At 40.4% G+C, this 27621-nt stretch overlaps 1 protein-coding gene across 2 annotated transcripts in view; it reads left to right on the forward strand.

Moving 5' to 3' along the window:
- SEMA3A (semaphorin 3A) overlaps positions 1–27621 on the forward strand; it is a 251245-nt gene that overhangs the window by 71463 nt on the left and 152161 nt on the right. The window contains exon 3 of one of the 2 annotated variants that reach the window (XM_075024731.1): positions 9808–10005. In XM_075024731.1, the coding sequence (XP_074880832.1) occupies positions 9894–10005 (112 nt within the window). In that variant the 5' untranslated portion in view covers positions 9808–9893. Of the gene's footprint in view, positions 1–9319; positions 10006–27621 lie in introns of those variants that run through there. The other variant, XM_075024732.1, reaches the window with a different exon arrangement.

Consider the following 27621-nt stretch of genomic DNA (forward strand, 5'->3'; position numbering starts at 1 on the left):
AAAGGTCAAATCATAAAACTGTAAACTCCAGAGGGAATTATCTCTAGGGAGTTATATCAAGTGCACCACTCCCTTGTATGAAAACTTAATTGATGTCACTTGGTTGAAATTATTATCTCTTGAGCTGAAAGTTGATATGACGTTATGTAAGATATCAGAGTAAAATACATTTTTCGGATCAGATTTTAAGCCCAGCTTGTAATATCACAATTGGTCATTGTAAAAATGATTATTATGTCACAAACAGAGGATTATGATGTCAGGTGGAGAATAAGTGCAGAAGCAGATAAATTCTTAAGAAACAACAGTGATTCTGTTTTAAAGCACTATCTTCAGAAAGAAAGAATGAGAGAAAAGAAGTACAGGGAAATACACAGCACAGAAGAGCGCTTGTTTCCAAATAAGATATTTCATAAAGTTTTCCATAAGGTGACAGCTGCTTTTTCAAGCACCACATTCTGTTCTCCCTTACATCAGTGTGAATCCAGAGGAATTGCATTTGAATTGTTGTTGCTTGGGATTGACATCAGGGTAACTGAGAGTAAAATTTGGCTTTAATACATTTTCTCAGAAATAGAACCCATTTATTCCCTTCAAAATAGAGAAGGGGGAATTACCACACATCATATGACGTCATGTATCGTTCAACACTTTGGAAGAAAAATGGAGAGCAAGATTTGTTTGAAGTCTGGGGTGCTGTTTTTTTCCTCTTCTTCTCCCTCCAATTTTCACAATTTATTGTGAAACCCCCCTCTGCTGAAGCACAATATAGACCTTTTGGGCACAAGGGAGCTCTCCGAACAGTTGGTTTTGCCATCATAATAAGCCCTTTAAGGACACTAATTCTAGGCTTCAGCACACTGTTCCCTGTCGTTAGCAACATCACGCAAGGAGTTTCAAGCTCTTTAACAGCTAAAAGGGACTGTTTAGAACAAAATTGTCATTGGTAAACTTAGGTCTGAGGTGGAACACTGCTTCAAATGGGTAAAGACTGGGCTTGCGTGCCTCAGCTTTCTCAATTTCATGTACAGTCACCTTCCTGAAGTCACCCTGTTTTCCGTAACTTTGTCCCGTGGCGGGGGGGGGGTGGGGGAGAGGGTGAGATTTCAGCCAACTAAAAGCAAATGACAAGTAGCTTCAGAACCTAAGTACTCACACACCAACCTGCTGTCTTCATTTGTATTCAACAGATGCCTCGTTTTTTCCCCCTCACTGCCTAGTCTCTGCTGATCGGTATGAACAATGGAATTTTTGTCTTTATGAACATATTCTTGTTCTGTTTCACTTGAAGGTAGAGACAAACATGAAAAAAAAAGAAGAAAAAAAAGAAAGAAGAAAAGCAACCTTCATAAACATATATTCATAGTTTATAATATTGTTATGTAAAGCTTTAAGAAATACCCTGGAATTTGGCTGAGACATTCATGAAACCAGTACATGATGCATATAAGCTTTAAACAGAAAGAAACAACAACAACAAAAAAGAAAACCTGAGGGAACCATCTGTGAGATATTGTGAAATGCCAGGGAAAATGAAGATGGCTAATTATGCTAATTTTGTGTTATACTATCCATATACAACGTGTATTGTCTCTATGTGTGTGTGTATATATAGATAGATACACAGTGTGCATGTATGAGTCCAGTCTTTTTCCATTACTATTTTTATATGACATAAAATATGCTTTAATTACACTATTTTGCATGTACAGAATACCTGGCTTATTAGTATATGAAATTTTTCCTTCCTAGTCTGATCACAAGTCACTAAGGTGTTGCTAAGTAGCTAATTCTCATCCAGAATTAAGAATTTCTATTGTCGTGGGAAATATTTATTGGCAGTACCAGCATCTTTGTCTTTCCTTCTCAGGTACAGGGAACCGGGCAGGCTCTGTGATAGCAGAAAGATATTATACAGTGTCAGCAGATCTGCATTATCATATGATCTCCAACAGGGTGTCAGGCTGCCGTGGTGCAGTGCTCCTCCCCACATCTGGCCATATGTTTCCTTTACCATTTTTACCACCTTTACCACCGCCGTTAGTCCTTAGTCACCTGGTGAGCTGCTCCAGGGAGCTCTAAACACTGAAACTGCAGCTTCATACCCGGCTTGGAGAGAAAAAAGGGAAGATGGACTGCAACTGTTCAGACTTAGGTTTGACTGCACTTTCACCAAGCTCAAGTGCTGGTGGAAAAAACTCGTTACAGAGTCAGGGATGTGTGTTTTATTACCTGATGCTCTTTGTAGTTATGCTCTCTGTATGCATGTACAAATGTCAAAGTAGCAAAGTATTTGAAGTATTTGTAGAATGCCTGAGAGACAGAAAACAAGTTGGGTTTTCAGTTATTTTCCTAGAGAATTGCTCTAATGGTGTATGTGTGTGCACGTGTTCAAGCTACGTTTGAATTTCCACAGACAAGATTTTTGTGACTGACTGGTTTAGCTCCATCCTAACTTTGTTTCGGATTTCAACACTTCAGGAGACAGAAGGAATCTTTCTTTCCTGTGTCTATATTTACCTGCCTAAAATATCATGAACTGTGATGTCGGAGAAACAAATAGGAAAATAATGTAGTGGAAAGCTTTTCTGAAATAGTTACAAATTCAACCCAGAGAAGGGATAAAGTTCCCCTCCCCTGCTGAAATCCCTATTCACTGGGGATTCAGAGAGGGAAAGAGAGAGTTATTTAATGCTTTCTTAGAGCTTGTTTTTCTTTGAATTCCCCCCCTCCTCTTCTAGCACACACTTATACATATTGCTGACTCTAAAAGCATTCATAGAGGTCAGATTATTGAAAGTTCAACTAAGTTTTCCTAAGCTATCACAGTTTACCTACCATTCCCGGTTTCCACAGCCTGTCTGGGTAGTGATTAAATAGCTATCAGTTTTGGCATCAGAAGCCATAAACTGACTCTTTAGCCCCTACATTTTGTGTGATATTGTTTGATCTTCCAAAGACGATTTGCACCCACACACTCTGTTCAACAGAATCAGACGTGTAATTTGTCTGTGAAAGAAACATCCTCATTAAAAAGTTTTTCAGTCTAGAAAGTCAAATAGGGCAGATGTATGAAGATGACAGCCGGTGGTTACGGTTTTGTTGGTCTCACATCTTTGTCATATACTAATGAACCACTCAGCACAAGAAGAAAAAAAAATAGAGGGAGAAGAAGAAAAGTCCAGAAAAAAACAATGATCATAGCAGATGTTGCATACGCTTTCAGTTTGTGGTTTGCTGCAATTCACCTGGACTATTTAAAAGCCTGTGATGAATGGGTGGCACACAAGATAGTGTTGTGTCTTTCAAGTCTTTGACAGTTGGCAGTAAAGGTTCCTAAGCAAAATTACATAGGGCCAAAAGGTTGGCCATGATGGATCCCAGATACAATAGAACTGGGGATTTTCTGTATACGGAGTGATAAGGAGGGACTTTTAGGGCTGACAGGAATGACTTGCATTCTATGACAAATGAAGAGGTAAGGATGCAACTGTTGGCATAGTACGTGAGAAACGCAAGATCAATTTCTTGTCATGTTAACTTCTTAGTGTGAGGCCCTGAGCAAATCCCTTAGGATAAGACCTTGAAAGGCATACAGGGGTCTAAAGATGCAAATCAGGACATAAGGGGACTTTCAAAGACAAGTATGAAATCCTGAAAACTATATTTTGATATTGATCTATATCTTATTTTTCTGAGTTGTAGCAGTTCCCTGGGTTTTATGCAGGAAAATATTTTATGTATCATCAGTTGTTCCAATTTTGAAAAAATGTGGGTGATAAGCCAAGATTGGATTTGAACGCCAAAGTAACTTAATCTGTAATGCATTTGTGTGTAATACACCTTGCAAGCTGGCTCTTCAGCCAGCAGTGGGGAAAAGGACAGGACTGGTTCATTGTCTCTCTTTTCAGAGATCCACCAACCATTAAATCTGTTGGTTCAGAGGAGCGAGTCACTCTGGAGCCAGTCGTTTGGGAGGAGACCTTCCAGCTTGATTAGACTTCCCTCGACAAAATTCAACACATCAGGCCTGGAATAGGATTTAAGGAGCCAAGAGTTTCATGGCTGCTGTTGCTTTGTTTTCCCCTTTATAATGATTTTTCTTAAATTGGCTTTTCTCTGAAGAATTAGAACATCAAATATTTCTTTGCATTTCCCTCATCTCCTGTAAAAAAACATATGTCCTTGCCAGGATTTCCTCAATGAAGGCCCAACAGCCAATAAACATAAGCAATCAGAGGGACGGAAGTCTCTGTACTTGAAAGTTAATAGACTTGGAAGTTTTGTTCAATTTGGATGAGTACCCCAGAGCTAATCCATTGGAAACAGAAGCTACTGACCCATACCAGAAGTTGGGGAAAATAAGCTTTTCGTAACTCTTATTAAAGTCACGTGCCTGGCACTGAGCTATTAAGGTGGCTTTCTTACCATGGCTCTGGGTATCACAGTTGCCATACATTTGCATATGAGATGAACATCAGGCAGCAGAGGCCAAGGGAATAGAAAAGGTTTGTTTAGGTTTGAGGAGCAATCTGAAAATGCTGCTGTTCAGACAGGCATATAACCTGTCTACAGAACAGGATGCAAAGAATATTTTTGAAGAATTTGATGAGGTGTTTAATAGACCTGAAAGCATTGTGAATAAAACACATCATACTGATACAGATCCCATTATGCTGCCAAAAGTACAAGTATCACATATAGTACAGTCTCATTAGTCCTGAGAAATGAAGGAAAAGTTGATTGTGAAAAGATGGTAAGATGCAGTGTTATTGAGGGAACGCAGATACTAACTGGTGTGGTTAGCAACCCAATCACATGCAATAATAAGAAATGTTACGGTTTTATGTAGATTCAGGAGATTTGAAGGCTACCAAATGCAACATAGCCCAAGGGAGCGCTGGTGAAAGACATGTCTAGACTTCCAACAGCAAGAATATTTCCAGATCTAGATGCAAGCCCGTGATTTTGGCAACTCCAGCTTGATAAAATGTTAAACTCTACACCTTCAACTCCCTTTTCGCTGATGCATTTTTAAGTAACTTTGCTCTGTGATTGCTTCAGAACTTAAAAAGTGCCACTCCACAGAATTTTAAATCCTTTAAAATCCAGGTGGAAGCAGCTATTTATAACCTCCGGAGCTAATGTGATAATCGTCAACACTGTAAAAATAATAGCTGATGTCCAGTTCAGCAGGTCAGGATATCAGAAGCATTTTTCTTCACCGTGTAGGCCTTTTAGAGGTTTCTTTCTTGTTTGTTCTTCCATAAGAAAAAGAGAAGAACAACTCTGTCAGCATTTAGCTCTATGTCAAATAGATTCCAGGTTTAGATTCCTGTCTGATATAGGCAAAGGACTTGAACCTAGAGGTAGAGCTTCATGACATGCTGCCTTCAGAAGTGAGGCCAACATCCGAAGTTCCTTTGCATTGCTGCTTTTCCCCAATGCTAGTTCACAACTCTTTCTACACCATTGGCTGGTGCATGCACTGCATCTGTGTGAAAAACAACCCCTTTCATATGCCCACAAGGATTATTTTTAAGCATTCTTTTTCACCGTGCTTCTAGTACATCCCCACAAAAAGTTTGTTTTGTCCCAAATGAGAGAGTGGCAGTCCACGACATAAAAGCAAAATGAGGGAGATGAAGTCTGGATATTCTGAAATGGGATTTTGCTTCTGAAGTCAGTATGTTGTGCAATTGCATCCTGGGTCTCTCACACATCACATGACAAATGCACTTATAATTGGGCTCTAGACTGAGCCTCCTTTTGGGCCAATAATTATTCAGTTATTCTAAAGCGTGTTACAAGTATCATTATGTATACAACTGGAGCAATTTCAAAGGGACCCTTTGCAGAATTGTAAATATTCTGCTTATCAAGCAACTCATCTGCTATGGAAGAAAATAGCAGGGAGTTTATCCAAGTTAAGATTTCACATTTCCTACAGGAGTGTGTTCTCTAGGGAGGTTTTTTTTCTCTGACTTTAACCAGAAATTGCACACTCAACCCAAGAAATCTTTCCCTCAAAAATTACTGGATTGGTACTGCATATCAGAAATGGATTCTGGTAATTCCTGCATAGTTGTGAGAAGGAGCTGATCACATCAATATAAACAAGTAATGACTCATCTAAAACACAGGAAACGATTCTGAAAACATAAGTACATTTTTAAAGCACACTAAAGACTTTCTTAGAGCAGTTAAGCTTTCAAGAGCTTCTAAGTATAAAAATCACAGCAGCAGCAAGACGGTTTAAAGTAATCATGAGTCAAGTAATACTATTTCTGAGTAATGAGAAGCACCAAATGATGCCAACTTGTAAGGGATTGAAAGAGTAATTCTGCATGGAAGGTCAACAGCGAAAGCCCAGGCACGTCCAAGTATACCTTTTTGTAGGATCTATCAATGTAAAGTTGCTGCACATATTGAAAGGTGGTATTAAAAACTCCAGATCATAATGCCACACAGCATGAGACCAGAAATGTTAAACAGAGCCCACAAGTGCCTATCTGTGTTTTGAGACATAAAACACTATATAGAATGTCATATAAATGCCATTACAGAAAATAAAAATAAAATCTGCAACAAATAGGGGAAATGATGCAGAAGAACTGTTATTCCTTTTGAACTTGCTGAGCAATAATGGAAGAATTAATTAAGCTAATAACTGCGGTCTTCTTCAGAGGAGTAGGGTATTATTTGAAGAACTGAGGAAAGTTTGGATTTTACTTTTCCCTTCTCTCTGAACTCAGCTGCTAGATCACTTTCAAAAGACCAAAGAAAAAAGGTGAATAGATTGTCATTTGAAAGTGAGTTGTTGCCCACCCTAAATTCCCAGAGTTGACGTTTCTGGCACTTGCTGTAGGAGCGTTGGCCAAATCATTCCTTCTAAGCAGAGCCCAGTTTCGCCTTGGCAGAAGCAACATATGGCAATGGGTGTCTTTGAGATATAAAGCCTCTTCAAGCACCACTGAAGTGCTGCCATTGCCCCTCTCCTTATAAGGGGGTGTAGCATATGCTATACTGACTAGCTGATTAGCACTACTTAGCGCTAAATAGCAGGAGGACGACCCACAGGATGAGTTTTTACCCTTCTCTGTGTCTTTGGACTGGCACATCCCACAGAGTAAGGCAAAATGTGAGTGGTCTCTCACATGAAGGATGCAAAAAGTATCTCTCATCTCTCCTAAAATGATGCTGTATTTCATCTCTCGGATGCGATCTTGGATAAGTTAGTACTCGTTGTATCTAATCCATCTGTTTTCTGGGCAAAATATATATTGACTGGGGACCGTGATTTGTTTATTTGGTTGCTGTAAAATAGTCTGGAGTGTTACACATTCATTCCACATGAGAAAGACAGAATTTTAGCTCTGCACTCTTTTTTTTTTCCTTATAAGAAAAAAAGTTGTGCCTTCTTTATGCAACTGGAAGTAAATTGAGTGTAACAACATCATTGTAAAATGATGTGCTTTATAAAGTCCTGAATATGGTGAATCTTTTGTGTTTTGTTTCTAATTGTTTGCTCAATACAAAAGGATAATTCATTAGGCCAATTCTCCAAATAATCTCAAAGTGACATGAATTCCTTTGCAGAGTGAATGTCTGTAGCAAGTAATCCATGGAAAACAGACAGGCGTCTCTTGTCATTTTGGAGCTCTAATCCACTGCCTGGAGCATGAAAATGCTCAGGATAACAAGTGTGGGAATGACCAAAAGCAACATTATTTTTGGATTTTATTTTCTTAACAATGCTGCTGATCAATAGAATTGCTGAATCTGGCAGATACAATGCCACAGAATTAATGAATTAAGCTCAGGAAGCAGAAGAATTTGTTAAAGAGGAGAGAGGAAAAGCCCCTTCTTTTCCACTGGTGTGTGAATATTAAGCAATGAAAGCAGCAATGACAGAATTTTAGCCCTTGCTTTACCATAGCATCAAGTCTTGCTCTGCATGAGTCTTTACTTTTTAATTAGAACCATACTGACACCCGCATTTTCAACTATGAACTTCAGTTTCAAAGTTAAGACTGTTTCCTAGATGCTGGTTTAGTAGCTAGGTCTGAACACAGAAAAGAGGTGCTGTGTTCTGTAAAATAGAGAGTGTAGTGTGGTCACCATCGGTGGGACTAGATAACTGGTTTTTAACCAGCAGTAAATAATGGTGAAGGGAAGGAAGAGATCTCACTGAAACACTGTAGACTCTGTCACCATAAAGCACTCAGAGACTGTCTGTTCTGGAAAAGTATAGAACAAAATAAAGAGGGGTCATCACACTTGTTTGATGATGCCAATGTTTTGTAAAGGTCAATTGCCAGTGTTTCTGTCAATATTGTATTAGGAATGTAATACAGGGTAGATATCTGTATAAGACATTACATTCCAAAATGCACATTAAATTGATATTCAGCACAGCATGGAAAATTTAATAAACCATCACTCACTAGAAGGGGGTTGTTCAGATGTGTGGGAGGGGAGAACTTAAGTTTGCTTATGTGTTTGTATTTACAGCTCCTCACCATTTGGAAGACCTGTGGGGATTTTGTATGTCCTTTTGTTTAAACAAACAAACAAAAATCGTTACCTAGTTTCACTGCTTAAAAATATAAGATTATAATAATCACACAGTGCTAGAAGCTGGAAGGTTTGGAAGGTTTTTAACTTATAAGAACACTTCAGAGAATACTGCAGTGTAATTTATAAGCCCCTCTAGACCTGTACATGTCTTGAACTGATTGTTGAAGTGGGCTTTACTGGGAATGTCTTTTGCTGGATTGGAGTAGCGCAGGAGGTGGGGAGGGCGGGAGGGTTAGAGCAGCCTTCCCTAACAAGGCTTTAAAAGCTTCAGTGGTGAAGTTCTGCTGGTGGAAGACTTTGTTACTTGTTTGTAAGCGGGAGCAGCCCGAAGAGGATTACGTTATGGGCAGGAGATGTTATTTACGTGGGTAGCAGCGTTGTGGGTTGTGTTGTGCTGTTGTGGTTTTTAAAGGGGGACGTGCATCTTTTAATTAGAACGTAAAATGAAATTAAAAAAAAAAAAAAGGAAAAAAAAACCCCAGAACCAACAAAAAGACCCAAACCCAACAACCTGGACAACGACATAAAATAGCTCGTGAAATTGATAGCTCCGTGCCTTTCCCAAGCTCGCTGGAGGTTTCTGTTCCCTCCTCTCATCTCTGCCGCGATGTGTTTCTTTTTTTTTCTTTTCTTTTTTTTTTTTTTCTTTTTTGCATGTGTGCTGTGACAGCAGGGGAAGGGAGGGGGTGCCGGGGGGTGCGGGGGGGGGGGGTGCTCGCCGAGCTTTCTTCCCTGCTCTCCCATTGTCAGCCGCTCTCGGGAGCGCGGGGGAGAACCGGTGTCCCCCGTGCCTCCATGTGCGCGGGGAGCGCGGGGCTGCCGCCGCGCCGCGCCCGCCCCTGCCGCCCGGGACCCGCCCGCCGCGCGGGGAGCGGGGCGCCGGCCAGCCCCGGCCCGGCCCCTGCCCCTTCTTCCCCTGCCCCTTCCCCTTCCCCTGCCCCGGCCCCGGCCCCGGCCCCTGCCCCCGGCCCGCGCCACCGCCCGCCCGCCGCCGCCGCCTCCCGCATCATGCCGCCCCCCCGCCCGCCCGCCACTCGCGCCCGGGGGCTGCCTCCCTTTCCGGCCCGCGGCGTGTGCGTGAGAGGGGCTTGAAGTTGCCCCGGCAGCGGCGGCGGCGGCGGCGAGGCGGGGGGGGGGGGAAGCCGGGGCGGCTGGCGGCGGCGGGGCGCGGCGGGGCGCGGCGGGGCGCGGAGCCCACCCCCATCACCTGTTACCTCCGCTCCCCAGGTTGCCTGAAGTTCCCCGGCGGCGCCCGGCAGGACGGGGAGCGCCGCGGCTCCGGCTCGCAGGGACCCTACAGTGGCTGCCGCAGCATGGGCTGGCTCAGGGGGATTGCCTTGCTTTCCTTGGGAGTATTACTAGCAGGAAGAGTGAACTGCCAGCATGTGAAGAACAACGTGCCGAGGCTCAAATTATCCTACAAAGGTAAGTCTGTTGTTCTCTCTTATTCTCCGTTTTCCTCCAAAGCTCTCCTCCTCGCCCCGCCGCTCCCCCCCCGCTCCCCACCGGCCTCCCGGGCTTTCCTTATCGTCCGTCCAGCGGGGGAAATTGGCATTAGGAGAAATCGCTGGAAAGACACTTAACGAGCCGCTCCGGGCTACGGTCGGTACCACGCAGTTTAAACGCAGACAAAGAAGAGTTAGTTGCGTTTGCAGACGAGGACTCCGGATCGTGCTGAGCCGTGGAAGAGGATTTTTTTTTTTTCGGTCCGGTGCTATTTCACCGGACTTTAAAACGATGAGACGTGCTTGGCCACCCAGCGAATCTCTCCCGGGCTGGGCATGCGGTGCAGCCTCGGTACCAGACCCGTTTCAAACGGCATGGCATAGACGAAGATTTATATTTTCTTTTTTTTTAGGCATGAAGTGGTTAATTTTCAAGTCATGAATATTCAGTTCGTACAAATCTGACAATCAGATGCCTAACATAAGCAGTAGATGGTGGGTTTGCCAAGGAACTATAAACTGAGAGGAACAGATCAGTCCAGAAAAGGAGGAAAAAGGCTGTTATGCACTAGAAAATACTGCCCGTGGATGTTTAATGCAGTGCAGGTTATTTGAACTGGCGTTGTTTTTGACGTAGTCTGATGTATTTCATTAGAGATCACAGGGAAGGTGTAACTGAAGAAAGAGAGCCGTGAGATTAGGTTTACGTTTGAAATTGTGTAATGCCACTCACGCTGCAATTGTCAGCAATTAACTTTTGTAGAATACTGCCGGTACTAAAGGAAGACCCTGTAGTAGGCAGAGTCTTTTCTTTATCAGCATAGTTCCTCTCTGAGTACGTTTTCAGAAGAATTCGCCGAGTCTAGAGAAGGTGCAACTGGGAAAGAAGTTTGAAATGTAGGAGCTCTGGAGTATATTCTTAGAAAGGGAGATCCATACATCTATGTGTATACACATGTAAGAGCTGCCTTCTCCTAATTCTCAGGTTATTAAAGGTTGAGAGAAGGAGCAGCAGCTACGGTTCTGAAGGAAGGGAGGACAAGTAACACACTGCTTCTACAGTGGGAGAAAAGAGAACATGCGTGTGCATGCCTGGTCATAGATGTCAATCTCAGTTTACAGTACAGTGTCAATACATCTCTTGCCAGTAGAAATATGTTTTCCAATTTTCTTCATCTTTCTCGTGCTGCAAATGAGAGGGGGAAGAGTCCTCTCTGATACAAGGCAGACATCATTTTCGCACTCCAGATGAAAAACAAAAATTAAACACCTGCAAAACTTGGATGCACTGTATGAAATAAATGCGTGTGCAGGGTTTTATTAAAGAACACATATATGCATATTTGTGTGTATTTAAACTTGAAAAGATATGTATGAAAAGAACAGTTTAAGGGGTTCAGAATCTGTTCATTTGGTTTTCATAAGAAAAGCCACTTGTATGTAACACAAAATTGATTATTTTGAATAATGGAGCCTGAAGAAAGCTTCTACCTTAACTACATGTTGTATGTCAAAAAACTCATTAAAAACCTCTTAATTGCTTCCAAACTTTTACAATCATACTGAAACTCAGATTAGTATATAGAAGCATAAATGCTATAAAAATATCCTGTAAAGGGGTTTAATGGCTAATTAATGTTTGTTTATTTTTTTTCACCCTTTTAAAGTTTATTGATGGCTCAACTCTGCTACCCCTGCTCATACTGACTAAATTCACAGAAACTAATTTCAAAGGATGGCCACATCTGACTGATAGTAATTTTCTTTTTTTCTTTTTTTTTTTTGGTTGTTTTCTGTTTTTTTCACCCCCCTGGTACTGTATCCCTATACAGTTTAGCAACATTTTGCTACTCTGCTGATTGGTTGTTTTCCAGTTCTGCTCTTGCTGGGAGCAAGGGTCTCTCATTTTCATTTTTTAAATACATCAGACATCAAATTTTAATATACAGTGTATCCTATATGAGCAAAACAGGAAACTGAAAGGAACATTGAAACTGTTTTTATAATTGGCTGATCCTTGTAAAAAGAAAATGAGTTCAAATGCTAGGCAACCCTATTTCCTATCTAGTGAAGAAAGTAAATGCATAGTTGATTCAAAGCAAGTTGAAGTCTGAAGACCTACAGGAATTCACACTCTGGCCTTTGATTCATAAGCATACTTAATCACATATTTGACTTAAAACATGTGTAACCCTAAAAATCAGATCAGACTACTCACGTGCTTAATGTTAAGTACCAGTGTAAATGCTTGGCCAGGTCAAGAGGAGCGTGTTGCCTGTGCTGCTGCATTGATCCCTAGGTATGGGGATGTCATTATTAGTCAGGGAAAACTAAGCCTTATCAGGTGGTGCCCTTCCAGACAAATTTTGCTTCCAGCACAGTATTCTATGCACAGATCAATGTTAACACCTTGCGTAGGAACGGCTTTAAGAGCTGTAGGTATTGAAAATATGTCTTTTAGGCACTGACTGAATACCTTACATGCTAATATGTGTCTCTCACCGTATACCTCACTGCTGTATGATTCACCTCTGTTCAAACTGCTTGCAAGTGCTAGGAAAAGAAGCTACCCAGTTACTTACCATTCTGCCTCTCCATGAAGAGCTGTGGTTGAGTAAAATAAACTTATGATATTGCAAATAAATATGCAGGGTGAAAAGAATGACCCAAGTGACTTCTTTTTTCAGTGACTGTCATTGTGCTTTCTGTTAACATGCATGCTTGTTTTTTTTGCCTAAACAAATAGCTTGGAGCTAATTGTCAGTGCTTTATTTCAAAAGAAAAGCAAGGATGTATTTTAACTTCTTGTTTTTCTCAACTAATTAGATGTCAAACACGGTTAAAAAGCTTAAGCGTTTGCTTTAAAAGTTAGGGAAATGAGTCATGAAGGGTTAAATCCCTGCCAACCTTGATTTCCTATGGTCACTTGTTTTCAAAGGTCCAGTATTAGCTCTGCCATTTCCCAGGTTGCTGGACAGAAGTTTTGGTGAACTGCTATTCTTGCTTCCTCTTAACTTCTTGTCACTCAGTCTGGCAGAAGATTAGAAGCATCCTACGGGGCATGTTACGGATAGGAAGAGGAAAAGAAAGTGTATAAATGCATATATTAAGGCCACATCTGCGGGCTGAAAACGTTCTTTCTGTTTATTGTAAAACAGAGTTCTGGTTATTTGGTTTATATCACCTTGATTTTGGTGGCATATTAAAGGAAGGAAATTTGAGGAGAGCACTAGGGAAATCCTTGTCCAGCTGAAATCTGTGGTGAAACTCCTGTTCAGTAGCATCAGAGTTTTGCTCTGTGCATTTTAAAGTTTCCAAGCATTTTCATCTTAGTGCATGGATTGGAAAGGTTTTGCACAGATGATATTTATCTTCTTATTTCAGTCAAAGGGAATTAATATGATTAAAGGCCTGATCCAAAGTTCATTGAAGTCAGTAAGTTCTGGATCATAGCCTAAATGTGGCAAAACCAGCTATAAATCTGAAAGCTCAGTTGAGACTGTCAACCTCTGAGCTCCTCTTTTTGTGTCCTTCAAAGACTTTGTGTCCTTTTTGTAAAGTAACAAGAAATGTCATTGTTGATATATTGGAAGTAAAGGAATCTTTCCTTAAAGAATGTAGGGGATTTTGTTGTTGTTGTTTGTTTTTTTGTTGTTGTTGTTTTTTTTAATCTCATTGGCTTCAGTTTTGGTGTCAGTGATAAGTCTCTGTGTTGTGTCACTAGGTCACAGATTCTGTTCAGGAAACTTCTACTGAGCACATAGTTCTCAGAAAGATGGTGATCAAGTTGAGTGTGCAAAGTTTAAAACAATAAATATAGTCTTAACTCCAGATGGATTTCTTGTACCGTTTATTGTTTCCTATTTTCTTTTGCTGTCCTCTGTAGGGAGGTAACAGCACAAACAGAGATGGAACCAGCTACAGTAACCTTTGAATATAAACATATAAGCCCAAAGAAAGAGAGAGTTTCCATTAATGATTCCTTGATTTACAGATTTTTTCTAAGGCAAACCCAATGAGTAAATCTTGTGAACCCGACTTTCTCAAATCCATCTGTCGCGTCCTATTTGTCTATTGAAAATTACTAAATACTTTAAGTATGTTTTGTAAGGGTACATGTGTGGTTCTCCTTTGTTATTGTTGCTCAATTGGATACATATTACTTGAGAATAAGTAACTGGAAAAGCATTGCACACAGATTTAGCTCTATTACTCCCTGGCTCCAATTCAAGCCGTATTAAAAATAAGTGTCTTGTTTAAAGTTGCAGTGATAGTGAGAACTACTCCATCCTTGATGTGCAGTTGGTTTACAATTTTATAGGATGTATTTTTATACGGATGGAGTCCTGGCCCTAGTGAAAGCAACGGCAAAACTCCTGTCCGTTTCAATCTGTCCAACACGCCATGACGAGGGAGGAATGACACTGCACTGAATTACCTGTATGTATGGTAGTGTAAATATGATACCTGGTTTGCAGTTTGTTGACCCAGACTGGTTGTCGTTGATGACCTGCTGGTGGGTTTGATTGTGGTTTTTCCTTTCCATCAAACTCTATAACTCACAATTCAATACGTCCACAAATATTGGGAAAGCAGGACAAAGTGGGAGAAGGAAATGGGGAGAGAAATATTGGCAAGGGAGTCCGTCTCTCTTGAGTTGGGACAAGTATTACAGTTTGTCTCAGATTTCAAGGTATCTGCTTAAAAAAACTTCTGCTTAAACTAACTTGTAAGAGTACTGTGTGAGGGAAAAGCCTCTCTAGCGTGCCTGAAAAGGAGAGAAGGGCAGCCCAGACTTAGGAAGAAGACTGTGAAAGAAGGCAAACTGGTAATGTTTGCAGTCTAGGCACGGGTTTGTGACACTCTTCAGCTTCCACCGTTCCTGACGGCATTTCTGCACTGCTCCGGCACTCTCGGACCTCACCGTTCAGTCAGTGCGGGAGGCTGGGAGGCAGTGAAGATGTCAGATGCAGCCACAGCCTCTTCAGCCTTTTTTGTGCCCCCAAAGGATGAGCCCTTCAGAGAAGATCTGTGTGTTGGTCTTTCTAACATTGGTTGAGTGGGGTCTTCACGAGACCTGAGAACTGTCAGGGGAGATGGTAGGACTACCCTGCCTGCCTCTGACGTGCCCCACAGGCTGACAGGAGGGAGAAGCTGATGAAGGAAGTGCCTAAGCACAGATCTTGCCTATATAGGGAAATTTTCAGCTAGCTAATTAGGGCCTGAGACAGGCAGTGTAATTGGAACAAGGAGGGTGAAAACCTAGCCCAACATTTTCATTTTGTGTTTCCAACTTTCCCATTTAATTCCAGTGGAAAAAGTGGTTTCTGAATTACAGAGCCTCCCTTTTCTGAGAAGCTGGAGTTCTCTATAATTATTTGTGCTGTATGGTTTGCAAATGACTGAATTATTCATGGAAGGTGCCGTATTGACAGCAGTGGAAACTCTGCTCTTTTGCTGTGGACAAGGTGTGCAGCATTTACTTTTACTGTTTGTTACAGCATCTTTAAAACTCTGACTGACCTAGTGAGGAATATAAACATCTGTAGTTTCATTGAGCTCAGGGAATCTACTGATATGTGAAGTCTGCCTTAAAATTTACTTCTGTGCTGGAAGATTTTGATCAGGACTGAAGTACCTATCTGTTTGCTTAGGGTTTATTCAGGTGTGTATTTATTCCATAAGGTTAAGCAAAACAATGTTTAAAATAAGAAACCCCGTCTTTGCAGGCTGCTACAATGTAAATGGATTATTTATGGTAATCTCTCCTGTGTGTGGTACCTCTGTATGTACAGAAAGCATTTACATGGAGTTCCATCTGAGAGGAAACCACTAAATGATTTGTGTTTTTAACTCTTTCTTTTTGCTTGGAAGTGTTTTTCAGTTTTTATTTAATGCATTGCTATACTCTGATCTTTTTAATATGATTTTGGTTTGCCTAATCACTGGTTCTGCATACAGCCTTTTATGCCCACTGCTGCTATTAGAAAGACATCTTTTTTATTTACTTCCTCTGGCCCACAGGCTTTCTCTCGCATGTGCATACCTGGAACATTGCAATGGAAGCACAAGCAATACAAAGTTGCTCCAATATTTTGAACATTTCCTACATCAGCTGGAGCCTGATTTGACCCTAGTGCACTCTGAAGCAAAATCACACCTTCACCTGAGGCAGTGGCTAAGTGACTGAGAAGAAAACAAATCCTTCTAAGTGGTGTCAATAGTTGTGACATTTTCCAGTTGTTTGAAAGCTAAAAAGGGTAAAATTTTCTTCAGGCTCCCCCGTGCTTATTTTTAAGCAAATGTGTGGGGTGGACCCTGGCAGCTCTATGTCAAAATTTTAAATGGAAGCTTTGTAGCTTGTCCTGGTGCTCTTGTTAATTGAGGTTACATGTGAAAGTTGCTGCTGGTGTTGTGCTGGTGCTGGTGGGCGATTCAGCGAATTCCTTCCCTTGCAGGATTAAAGCTCCCTTTAGGAATGTCTGCAAGTTCACGGTCCTCCCACGTATAGCCTTCATATAGGTTAGCTGCTCTCTTCCAGGAACAGCTGTGGATGGTGAGAATAACTGTGGGGATAGTACATTTACTTGACTTTTCCTGTTTTTTTCCAAGTGGGATAGTGCCCCAACGTACAAGAGAGAAAAGGATGGCCACAGCTGTTGAGAGCATCAGGAATCTCAAGAGCGCTGTAGCCTTTCTCCTGCACCACAGGAGGTTCTCTGTGGTGTTTTTCTCTTTCTTTTTGACTGACATAGTCAGCGACATTAGGCTCTTTTCACTGTCAATGGAAGGAGAGGTACCTCCAGAGAGCTGATCTTGTGTTAGGCAGACTGAATGAGACTTTAAGGGTGCTCATTGCTTTTCAGTGACTGTAAAAGGAATTAAGCTCCTTGTTCATTCATTTAGTTTCCTTCTTTCTGGGAAGGTATCAAAAGAAGGTACCAATTAAATGCTATAGAAGAATTTAGGCTGCATTCTGATCCAAAGCATCCTAATTTAAGAAACTGTCTCCTGCATATAGGAGTATTTAAAGTTGTGTAAAAAATCCAACCGATTAAACTTCTGTATGCCCTCAGTGTCTGTGATCTTGAGGTCACCTGTAACTCTTATCTAAATTTGCACCAAACTTGCAGTTATAGTAAGAAATATACCGTACCACTACATTCTTCACATTCTTAAAACAATTACCGAACTTACATCTCACATTTCCCATGTCTCTCCTCCTTAATAAGCTCATCCCAAATCCAGTGACACATGCTGGAAGTGACTGTCTGGGGCTGCAGAGCTTTACTAATTTAATAGCTTAATCATTCCGAGCTTTCAATAAGCTTTTCCCTGACCAGCTCTGTTACTTTCTGAATGTTTCTACACTTTAAAAAAAGATATGTATTCAAGACTCAATTTCATATTGCATAGTTTGCAAATAAAAATACATATGCATATATGCAGCTCAGAGGACAGGTGCCTCAGCTCTGATTCTTCCCTTTTTCACCTGAAAAATTTCAGTAGTGAGAGCAGGATGAAACCTAATTTAGGTTAATTTCTAAAAAATCTAAATAGACTTACATTTTGGGGGATTCTTTTCTCACTTTGGGGATTACAGATTCCCCTTGAGCTAGACACATCTACAGCAATCCCTGAAACGTGTGAGCACTAGTCTACTTTGTGTCACATCTAGTTTTCGTCCTTTGCTGTTTGATAGCCAAACGCAGTAAAGTCAGAAGGTTTTGCCATTCTTCTAATGTTTTAAAGTTGTTTGACATTTGTTGGGCCGCCTGCTTATCTCTCCAGCTGGATGTTGCAGAAACCTTAGAAGTGAGCAGTCAAATAAAATTCTCATCTCTTATAAATATTTTTGTGCAAAGTTGGATCTTGTGGGGAACAATCTGAGGAATGAAGTAGTTATTTGCTTTCATCTAACTTGTGGAAGGAGGAAAAAGAAAGCTCTCCTTTACTCTCCACTTTAATGAAGCAAAGCTCATGTTGGTTCTGACGGCCCCTCTTGGCTCCTTTTGAAATTCCAGCCTTGTGTGAGAAAAGGACACAAAAAAGCTCTGTGAGATAATTTAAAGGATTTAGAGCTGCCTTTCAAGGGGGAGGGGTTGGTGGCCTTTTCTAGAGGCAACAGACGATAAATACAGCTCACAAGCACCCAAAAGAGCTGCAGAGAGTGCAGGGTACAGCTTTCATCACCAGCTGACACTGGAATGGCAATAGCTATCCTTTGCTAGACACGGATCCCATGCCTGGCCAAGTCATAGAGTGAGGTCTCTTAAGATGAAGTGGAGATTCCAGGGTGTTAATATTCCTTCATGGATATCCCAGTGCAACTTTACTACTTTTGCATGCATGTACAGGTGAAATGGTTCTGACTCCTGATGAAGCTCTTTTTCTCAAAACCCAAGGGTCACATCAGTGATGATAAGTGTTGCTCTGTAGTATCTGTAGGCCAGCTAGGTCTCATCTCCATCATGCCAGGTCCTGTACAAGGTCTCCATTCTGCTAGGCCCATGTGGTAAATGCCAGTTCCTGTCGAGTGATAGTGGGGACGACAGAAACGATGCCTGGGGATCTGGCAAAGAAAACTTTAGCTTCCAGATTGCTTTTTTTTTATCATATTCCCTTCTATTACAGCAGATGTATGGCTGTATCAAAACTTCTTGCTCTGATGGCCTTGCAGACAACAATATAAATGTATTCCTGAGCTACCTGCAAATTGCATAGTTAGGAAATCACTTTATTTCTGAAGTGCTGCTCTTCCAAGACGTGCCAGTGTCTATCCACCAAGACCACTATGTTCAGATGTACAGGAGGGTATGATAACATTTTCAAAGAGCTCTAGCTGGCATTTCTCTGAAATGTCCTAAACATCAGTGAAACAGTATTTGCAGGATGTTGGCCGTGCGTTTATCAGTATGGTAAACCTCCATCCATATTGCTGTTCTAAATATGTATCCTCAGTTGTTTGTACTCTAGCCATAAAAACTGACCTCCAACAAATAGGCAAGCAAGATTTCATCTCAAGTGAAAAGATTTAGGAATTTGTTAAATTTGAAAGAAAATTCCTCATAGCTCTTTTTAAAGGAGTGCTATGAAATAAAGTAATAATAATAATATATGTTGAAAAATTTGTTTTTCTCTGCAGCCTGGAATATTGAGATCAAGATTAACATAAATTTCTAATTCTACTTTTTCAGATTTTGTTTCCATCTATGATGGAACTGTAATCTAAGGGGTATTGTACTTCTTTTTCTGGCACCCTTTTACAATCTTGTGTCTTTCATCATTCTTTCAACTCCCACTGGAACTCACATTCTTTACTGGACAACAGTCACACAAATTAGGAAAGTTTTGTTATCCTCCCCTACAAATGGAGATTGGAGGTTAACAGAAAGCCAACATCACAGTTGATGATACACAGGAAGTTTGTACTGTAATAGGAATCAAAGAAAGTACCGTAAATGTGAAATCCTATTAATTCTTTGGCACTTCTGTGTCAGCTTCTTCACCTGTAAAGTGGTATTAAGTGATCTCATGAGGAATTGCTCGAGGTCAGAGACTTGCCATGGTTATTCAGAGCTGTATCCTACTCTCAGAATAATCCCATTAATGTGTATATTCAAAGTTCAGTCAGAACTTATTTTTGATCAACATACAAAGGCCTTACAGGTACTTTAAAGTGATTATAATAATTATATTCACAGCTGTGTACCCCTGTGACATGAAACACATGCCTATTATCCAGAAAGCATATCTAATTTAATTCAATTTGGATGTTCCTGTCGGTTTTATACAGGAGCCCTTCACAATGTTTTTTGGAGTATTCACCTCTATTTCACACTAAATACACTGTGAAGGTGGTTACAGGTGACTCTGGAGAAGAAGAGCCTTTGTGTTTAGTCTTTGCAATACTGTCTGCCAAAGGTGTGCTTGCAAGATCCCGGCCTATTTCTCTGACTTTAAGCTAGGCTTCGGGTTTTTTTTTTTCAATCAGCTGACAATCATACTTAAAAATTAAGATGGAGTTAAAAAACATAATTTTTTTCTTGTGCTTATCAGACAAAATTAAACACCTCACTTGCTCCCCTTTCCACCCAGTCTGAACATACCTTACTAGTCCACTGGTGTTTAATACTCCTCTGCCCCTACAAGTGTACAGGTTTTCCTTCCCAACAGATTCTGGACACAAAACTTCTCTTTCTTAATGCACACAGCCCTTTTTGTGAATTTTCATATCCAAAATGCTTCCCAAACTTCTCCAAGATGAGGGCAGCCTTTCTTAGCCACTTGGGCAAATATTCAGTAATCAGTTCAGTCAGTTATAATTGCCTATCATTTGTGACTCGCTCACTGGAAAACTGTTGCTTGACAGCCCTAGTTCAAACCTAATAATGAGGATTAACTGCTATAATAAATTCAGAAGTGGAATTCTACATCTCTGTAAGATTCACATCCTCATTCCTAAAATAAGTGAGAAAGCACCTGTTCCCTTCATGAGCCTGGCCTACGTGAAAATAAAATTGGTTGTTCATATATTCCACATACCTTAAATGCAGCACTTAAATATTACTTCAGTGAATTAACTCAAGGATTTTTTTTTCTTTGCTTTTATACTTCCTCATGCCACTTACATGATGTAATGTTTGCTTTGAATGACATTTTTTTCCATAATAAAGTACCAGTTTTCATGCCATTTATCAAGAAATACAGAGCAAATACAAGATTTTGTATTATTTTGGTGTACCTTTGAACTTCAGGGACAAGTTTGTAGGTTGACTTGTTAGACTACAGTGTCTTACTTGACCACACGCTACATAGTTTTCTGACAGTTTTGCTGGTGCTAGAAGAGCTAAGTTCAATTCCTGAGGCTGGCAAACAGTCCAACAGAGACCAATGTAAAAGGTTCTGTTTACTGGAGTAAAGAAACTTTTTCATTTGTCATCAAAGAGACCAGTATCAAGTCTCATGTGTATTATTATTCTATATTAGAAATCTTAAGCTATCATCAATTATTCTGGTGTAAATCAAGTGTAACTTCATTAAATGACTGTGACTGCAGTGATGCATGTTTAGACCACTGATACTGCTAATTGACATTGCACCAAAGGGACTGAGGACAAGACCAAGCAATGCAACTTCTAGTTTTTGAACACAATATTAATAGCTGAGACCATAACAATCCTTTTTAAGGTCATTTCTCATAACTGCCACTCTCTTAAAAACTTTTTCTATCAGCATGTAGGAATATGACAAACGTTGAATTTGGTTTCACTGTAGGTTCACCCCCATTACTATGCATAGAAACTATTTTACCTTATGCCAGACATATGGAAGTGATCAATGTATGTAAATTATGTGAGGAGAGGTGAAATACAGCTTTTTAGACTAGGAAGTGTGCACTTATTTCTGGTTATAAGACACTGAAACCACACCAGAAAAGGAGACTTTAGGTCTTAAGACAAGTTTTCCTTTAAAATAACAATTGGCGAGTGAATAGAATAGCAATGATTTCTTATAATCACCATGAAAGCACAATATTGTCCTGAGCTGAACCACTAAGTCAGGTCTCTCGGACACCAGAGTTAAAGAGGCAATTGCTTGCATGTGTGGGGCCAGACCGCGAACCTGCTGTGTGCAGAGGTGAACTGTTCTGGGACTCACTTACGAGTGAGTACATACTATGGGCAAGTGCTCAGTAGTACAAGTCAAGTTTCTTCAAACCTGGGGTTTAACAGGCAGGGCCAGTTTAACTGTCTGCTATTAATTTTTCTCCTCTGATGTCATGGTGTGCCCATGGTGCAATGATTTGAACCTAGCCTAAAAATCAAGGGGTTTGAGGGGCTGAGTTATTTTGTTGGGTTCTGAGTGACCAAGGGAGGAAAAAGCAAGAGCTTAAGTCAGTGCCGTCTTACAAATAGTTTGTAAAACTACCGTCCCCCAGCTGGTCTCTAAGAAATCAATACTTATTTTGTGACCAAAATACATTCACAGTGCTCCCAAAATTTTCCATTCCAAGAAAGTTAGATTTTTTTTTTTTTTTTTTTTCATATTCAGTATTGCAGAGTAAGAAACTAATCTAGAGTCTGGCAGGGCTTTATTCTAAGGCATTGTCATATCTTTCATTCTGAGTTGAAAAATGGACAGATCACTGGGTTTCATAAATGTGTGGAGAAGCTGTCAAAGCTTCTCTTTGCATGTGAATGGTCAGCTGAGGTAGGAAGGGAGATATGTAAATAATTCTCTAGCTAGCTTCTTGCAAAGATCATTGCATTTCAAAGTGCTGTGAAAAGGAGCACTATAAAAATTTAACCTATTCACAGGTATGGAACCTCCCATACCTTAAATAGATCTGCTGTAATAATGCCTGCTTGGGGAAAAATGAATCTTAAAGAGCAATATCAGGTCTCCCACTACTATACATTTTCTACTTCTTTTAATATTTCAGAAAAGATAAGCTAAAAAAGCTACCCTCCCTCCCCCCCGAAAAAAAAAAAAAAGGGGAAGGGGAAAAAAAAAGCACAAGATCTAAGCAGTAAGCAGATGTAGACCTTCATTGAAAGTCTAGCAGACAAGTGTGATAGGAGTGGGAGAAACATAAAGGATTTGAGTATTATTCTGAATTATGTCAGTGTCTGACCCAGGAGGCACCCAAAATAATCATTACTTTAATCTTCCTCACAAACTGCTCGGCATTTCACTATTCTGGTCCGCTGTCGTACTTAAGTACATGCTCAACTGGGTAGAATGGGTGAATGGTTTAGTTTAAAACTAAATGTATCCTTCAAAAGATACAGTTCTTCATGCATCCAAAAAGGTGAAAAAGTGAAAGTAAACAGTAGAAAAATGAGGAACTTAGAGTAAAATCAAAATCTTAATAGGCTCTGAGCCAGACAATTTTCTGCATGTTTTATTGTACCTCCTGTCTGCTTAGATAGAATTGGCATGTGTATATATGGAGAGAGAAAGATTTACTAAGTCATTTATGCCTGAAACAGCTCCAAAAGCAGTGATTAGGCAGGCACAAGGACTAGAAAATATTTCCAAAGTAAAGTTCTCCTCCAGAGGTGATGTGGATTATGTACCTACCCCTTAATCATGAGATAACATGGGACTGTTGCTGTAGTTTGCCAATATAATTTACCCTGATATTGTTTTGTAGTTTCCATCTACTTACCTCAAAATACCATGATGTATTTCATTCAAGCTCCATAATTCAGTAAATATCTTGTGTTACCTCAGTAATCATTTACAGCACACATTTTCTTTCTCAAAAAGCTTCTGCTTCTGGTTACATTGTGGTGAAAAGAACTTGCAGAGACAAAGTTAAATGTTATTTCATTCACTGAATTTATAAAGGACAATTATTCAAAGGCTCTGGGATTTGCTCAATCACACTAGTATTCCTGCAATTAAATGTGATTTGTCTCGGTATTTACCAGGAGATTAAAAACAAAAAAAAGGACTGATCTTACAAACTCCTGCTCACATGAGTAGTCCCATTGATTTCAATGTACATGGCACTCGCAGTGTGAAGTGCCCTTTTGGGAGGTTATACAAGTTCTTCTTCACTTACAAAATAATAAACCAACAAAACCAAGCAATTGTAAGGATCACTTGAAATTTTTGAGCTCTGCCCAGTTATTGGGAAGAAATGTGGCAAAAACTGTTCAAAATATTCTTCTGTTCCCAAATGAAGGTTTTCATTCAGTAACAATCCCTCCTGATCCTGCTTATCCCATGGCTCCACCGTGCTCTACCACCAGAAGAGCATTCATTGCCTTGCTGTGGTTCATTGCAGCCTCATGTCCAACAGGTTACAGCGTCAACTGAAGTCGCTACGAAAGACCCTCACTCAGTCTGGTGGATCTTTGAGTCCTTTTAAGTATGTGGATCAATATAAAATTTGATCAGATATTTTTGAATGCCCAAGCGAGTTTAAACTGAGAGTTTGAGCAAAGGAATGTCATGTCTTATCCAAGCCCTCTCCCATTTTCCCTGTTAACAGGTCTTTCCATTAAAACCTTCTGTGCAGAAGTCAATCTGTGTGAATGTAACAAAGAGCACACATTAGACACAAATCAGCCTTGAAGCAATTCCACTGATTCAAGCACAGTAACTTTAGATAAATAATACTGCAATGTTGGAATAGGGTTTCCGTAACGCAGTCGTTCTGTTTCAATAACCATTCCTGTATCTATCAAAAAAGGGCACAGCGCTGTGGAAACTTTTATCCCTTACTGGAGTATTACTTATTTACTGTAGCTATGGCTCCAGGCACTTTGAGTGAAAGTTGCTACTGCCTGCTTCTCACATGAGCTCATTGGAGAGGGCCCAGGAGATCTCCCCACAGCAGGAGAACTCCAGAGCTGCTTTCCTGCCACTCCAAATAGCTGCTAACGCTAGCGGGAGAGCAAGGAATCCCTGCTCCTTTTCAAACATCAGTCTGACAAAGTGGGACAGCGAGCGCAGGGCCATGTGCTCCCTCACCCCAGACATCTTGTCAATGGGCTCTCAGTGCTCTTTGCAAAACAGCAAGAGGAATCTCAAATTGCAGCCACTCAGATGTAGCCACTTGTGCAGACACTTCTATTATCCTAAAATTTATTGTGGCCTGTGTCACGTGTTAAGAAAACGCAGAAAGTCTCAAATGCAGTAGAGGGTGGTGGGGCAATAAAATTTTTCACATTTTACAATAGGTATACATTTAAAGAAGGAAGCAAAAAGAATGTTTTCTATTAAAAATAGGCGTGCAAACCATTTGTGGCATAAAATCCAATAGGAAACACATTTGCACTACTTCTGATTTCTGGTGCAGTTGGCTGTGAAGTCCTTCAGTAGGCTGTAAGGGGCATCAATTTAATTAATTGGAGCTGTTACTTAAACTGTGTTAGCAATCAGAGAACAACCCACAGAGTAACTCCTAAGTAAACAAGTCTATGATGTCTTGGAAGAGAGGCATCCTAAAACTTCTCGAGTGCTGGCCAAGGATGATCTTGAAAGGCAGAAATTTCATTATATCTATACAACAGATTCATATATAAAGAAGGCTACTTACTGTAAGAAAGTCTCTGAGCCTGTTCAAGTGTTAACTAAAGGACACACAGACATCTATACAAAACTGCCAGCCAGTGGCAGGGTACATAGGGTGCAAATGCAACACGGGAAACTCCTTCCCCTGCTTTGTCCTACTAAGACCAGAAGCTCTCTCCCACCTGACTACTTTTCCAAAGGGATTTTTTGGGTCTGGCTAAGCTCAGCCTATCCCCCTGTGAAGCTAAGTTGAGGGAAGAAACTTCCCAAACTCTTTGAATTCTGAAAGTATCCTTAGGTGCATGCATGCATTTACCTACATAATGTATACAAATATGAAGCTATTTACACACCCATACTTGGACCAGATCCATAAACAGTGCAGAATTACGCCACACCCTGCTGCAAGTTATTTTTAGCTGTTCCTTAATGTAAATGTCTAATTCAAAAGTAAGTTTCAAAATAATGAGTGATGTGTTTTGTGTTTCAGTGGGTATAAACGTTTGCATTGCATAGTGGATAATTTAAGCATGAAAGGTCTTGCATTCCTAAATCTGTTACAGAATGTGGGTGGGAGGTGGATCTTTTCTCCTTTGCTCATACCAGGAAACAAAGAATGAATGAATATTTGTCATGATGTTTCATCAAGACAGTGTTAACATTAATTGAAGATACACGTGTACGTTGTGGAGAGAATGACAGCTTGCTTACAGTAAAAATTTTTGAAAACCAGGACATTGGTTTTTAGTATTTGTACAGGGTGTTAGCAGTGTTGATATTGAAACTACCCAAACATAAGCCTTCTGCAGTAGTCAGTTAATTGGGCCAGATATGGAGGATATAAAATGCTATTAAAAAAAAAAACAAAAAAACCCCAAAAAACAACAAAAAAAACCCAAAAAACCCAAACCAAACTAAAAAAACCCACACCAAAAAACCTAGCACAATTTTCTTCAGCTCTGACATAAGGGCTATCAGGAACTATGTCTTCTGTCCTCATGTTCTTTCTTTAATCATCCATGGCTGGTCATCAGTAGTCACTGCATTAGACTGGCTTTTGGTCTGGCTGAATATCGCTGTTCTTGCGTTCCCATCTCTAAGATCAGCCTGGAGATTTCTCCATCAGTGTCAGGATTTGTGCTTAGTCCTGTCCCTGGGGACAAGATGATTCCCTTGTATACCTGCTAAGGAACAGTTATAAGAAAGAAATAAAGGAGAAGAGATAAAGTGTTGGTTTTTTTAGCAGTGTCCCTGTGTCTTAAACTGGAAATGGAATGGAATTTTATCCTTATGTGCATTTAAAAAAGTACAAAACAAAACAAAAAAAAACCCCAACAATAACAAAAACCCCAAACAGAGCTATTTCTAATAAAAACATTACTCATGCTAGTATCATAGCCCTGACTTTACATTTATTGGCATAAATGCAAACTTATAAAGCTGTGTGGATGTTTGCCATATGCAAATCCATCCATCCATAAATCAGCGTACAGACTGGAGACTGCACAGCTGAAGTGACTGTAATGGTAAATGAAACCTTTCACCACCAGGTCAAATGCAGTTCAGCATATGTGGTAAATGAAAAAGCACTATCATACAGGAATTGATCTGTGGCATGTGTAAAACGAGTGACTGACCAGTTCACGCTGTTTACCACCCCAATTGGCACCCCAGGTTTGAGCTGGCAAATAAGTCAGAGCTGAGCTGCGATGGCAAAGCACTGAAGCAACCTGGCTGATGACCATTCTCTCTAAGTCATGCATAAACAGAGAATTTGCGTTATGGGACTGCCTGGTAGTATATTACAAGGATTAGGCAGGCGTTTTCCATCAAAATGAATTGTCAATGAAAAAGGAAGTTTCCATTTAATCAAAATTTTCCACCAGTTCTATCCAAATGAAAACATTACTTTGGATTGTTGTGCTGATCTAAGGCACATGCTATTGTATTCATCTGCCATTAACCTCTGTGTGTTCAGGATAACAGCAAGGTTTAGAAGAGCTTCATGTGGTTTTGCTGCTTCTTCCCTGTTCTTTCCTGCACAGGACCATAACTCCCATTAAAATATTTGTGAGTACCTCAGAAATCAGCACAAGGCTTATGTGATAGCAGGACAGCATAAAACACACAGCCCAGTCTCCAATCCTGGCCAACAGGTCCAAATCAGAGATGAGGCATGTTTATCCTTTGTATAAGATGCAGTTCAGTGTCAGAGGGTGCTATGTAAGATGGGACACACTCAGAAGCATTGCCAGGCTTCTCGATTTGGGGATATGACTTGGCCATGTCTGGGCTGTGGAGTACGTGCACTGTTTTTCCCCACTAAATCCTAAGAAAGCTGGACACCCGGACCAGAACAAACATAGATAAAATTATCAAAAGCAAAAGTTACACATTCCTGCATTTCATTTCTTTCTAAGTTGTCACTCTGTGAAAAGTTTAGCATTTTGACTGTTTGTCTTAATTTGAAAGCAGATGTTGGAATATTGTAATTTCCCTTGAGACAAAAAAATTTCTCAGCTTTACTTATTCCTGCTATGAAACTGTTGTCCCAGAAAAACAGTGC

Source organism: Buteo buteo, chromosome 4 (genome assembly GCF_964188355.1).
Source record: "Buteo buteo chromosome 4, bButBut1.hap1.1, whole genome shotgun sequence".
Lineage (NCBI taxonomy): Eukaryota > Metazoa > Chordata > Aves > Accipitriformes > Accipitridae > Buteo > Buteo buteo.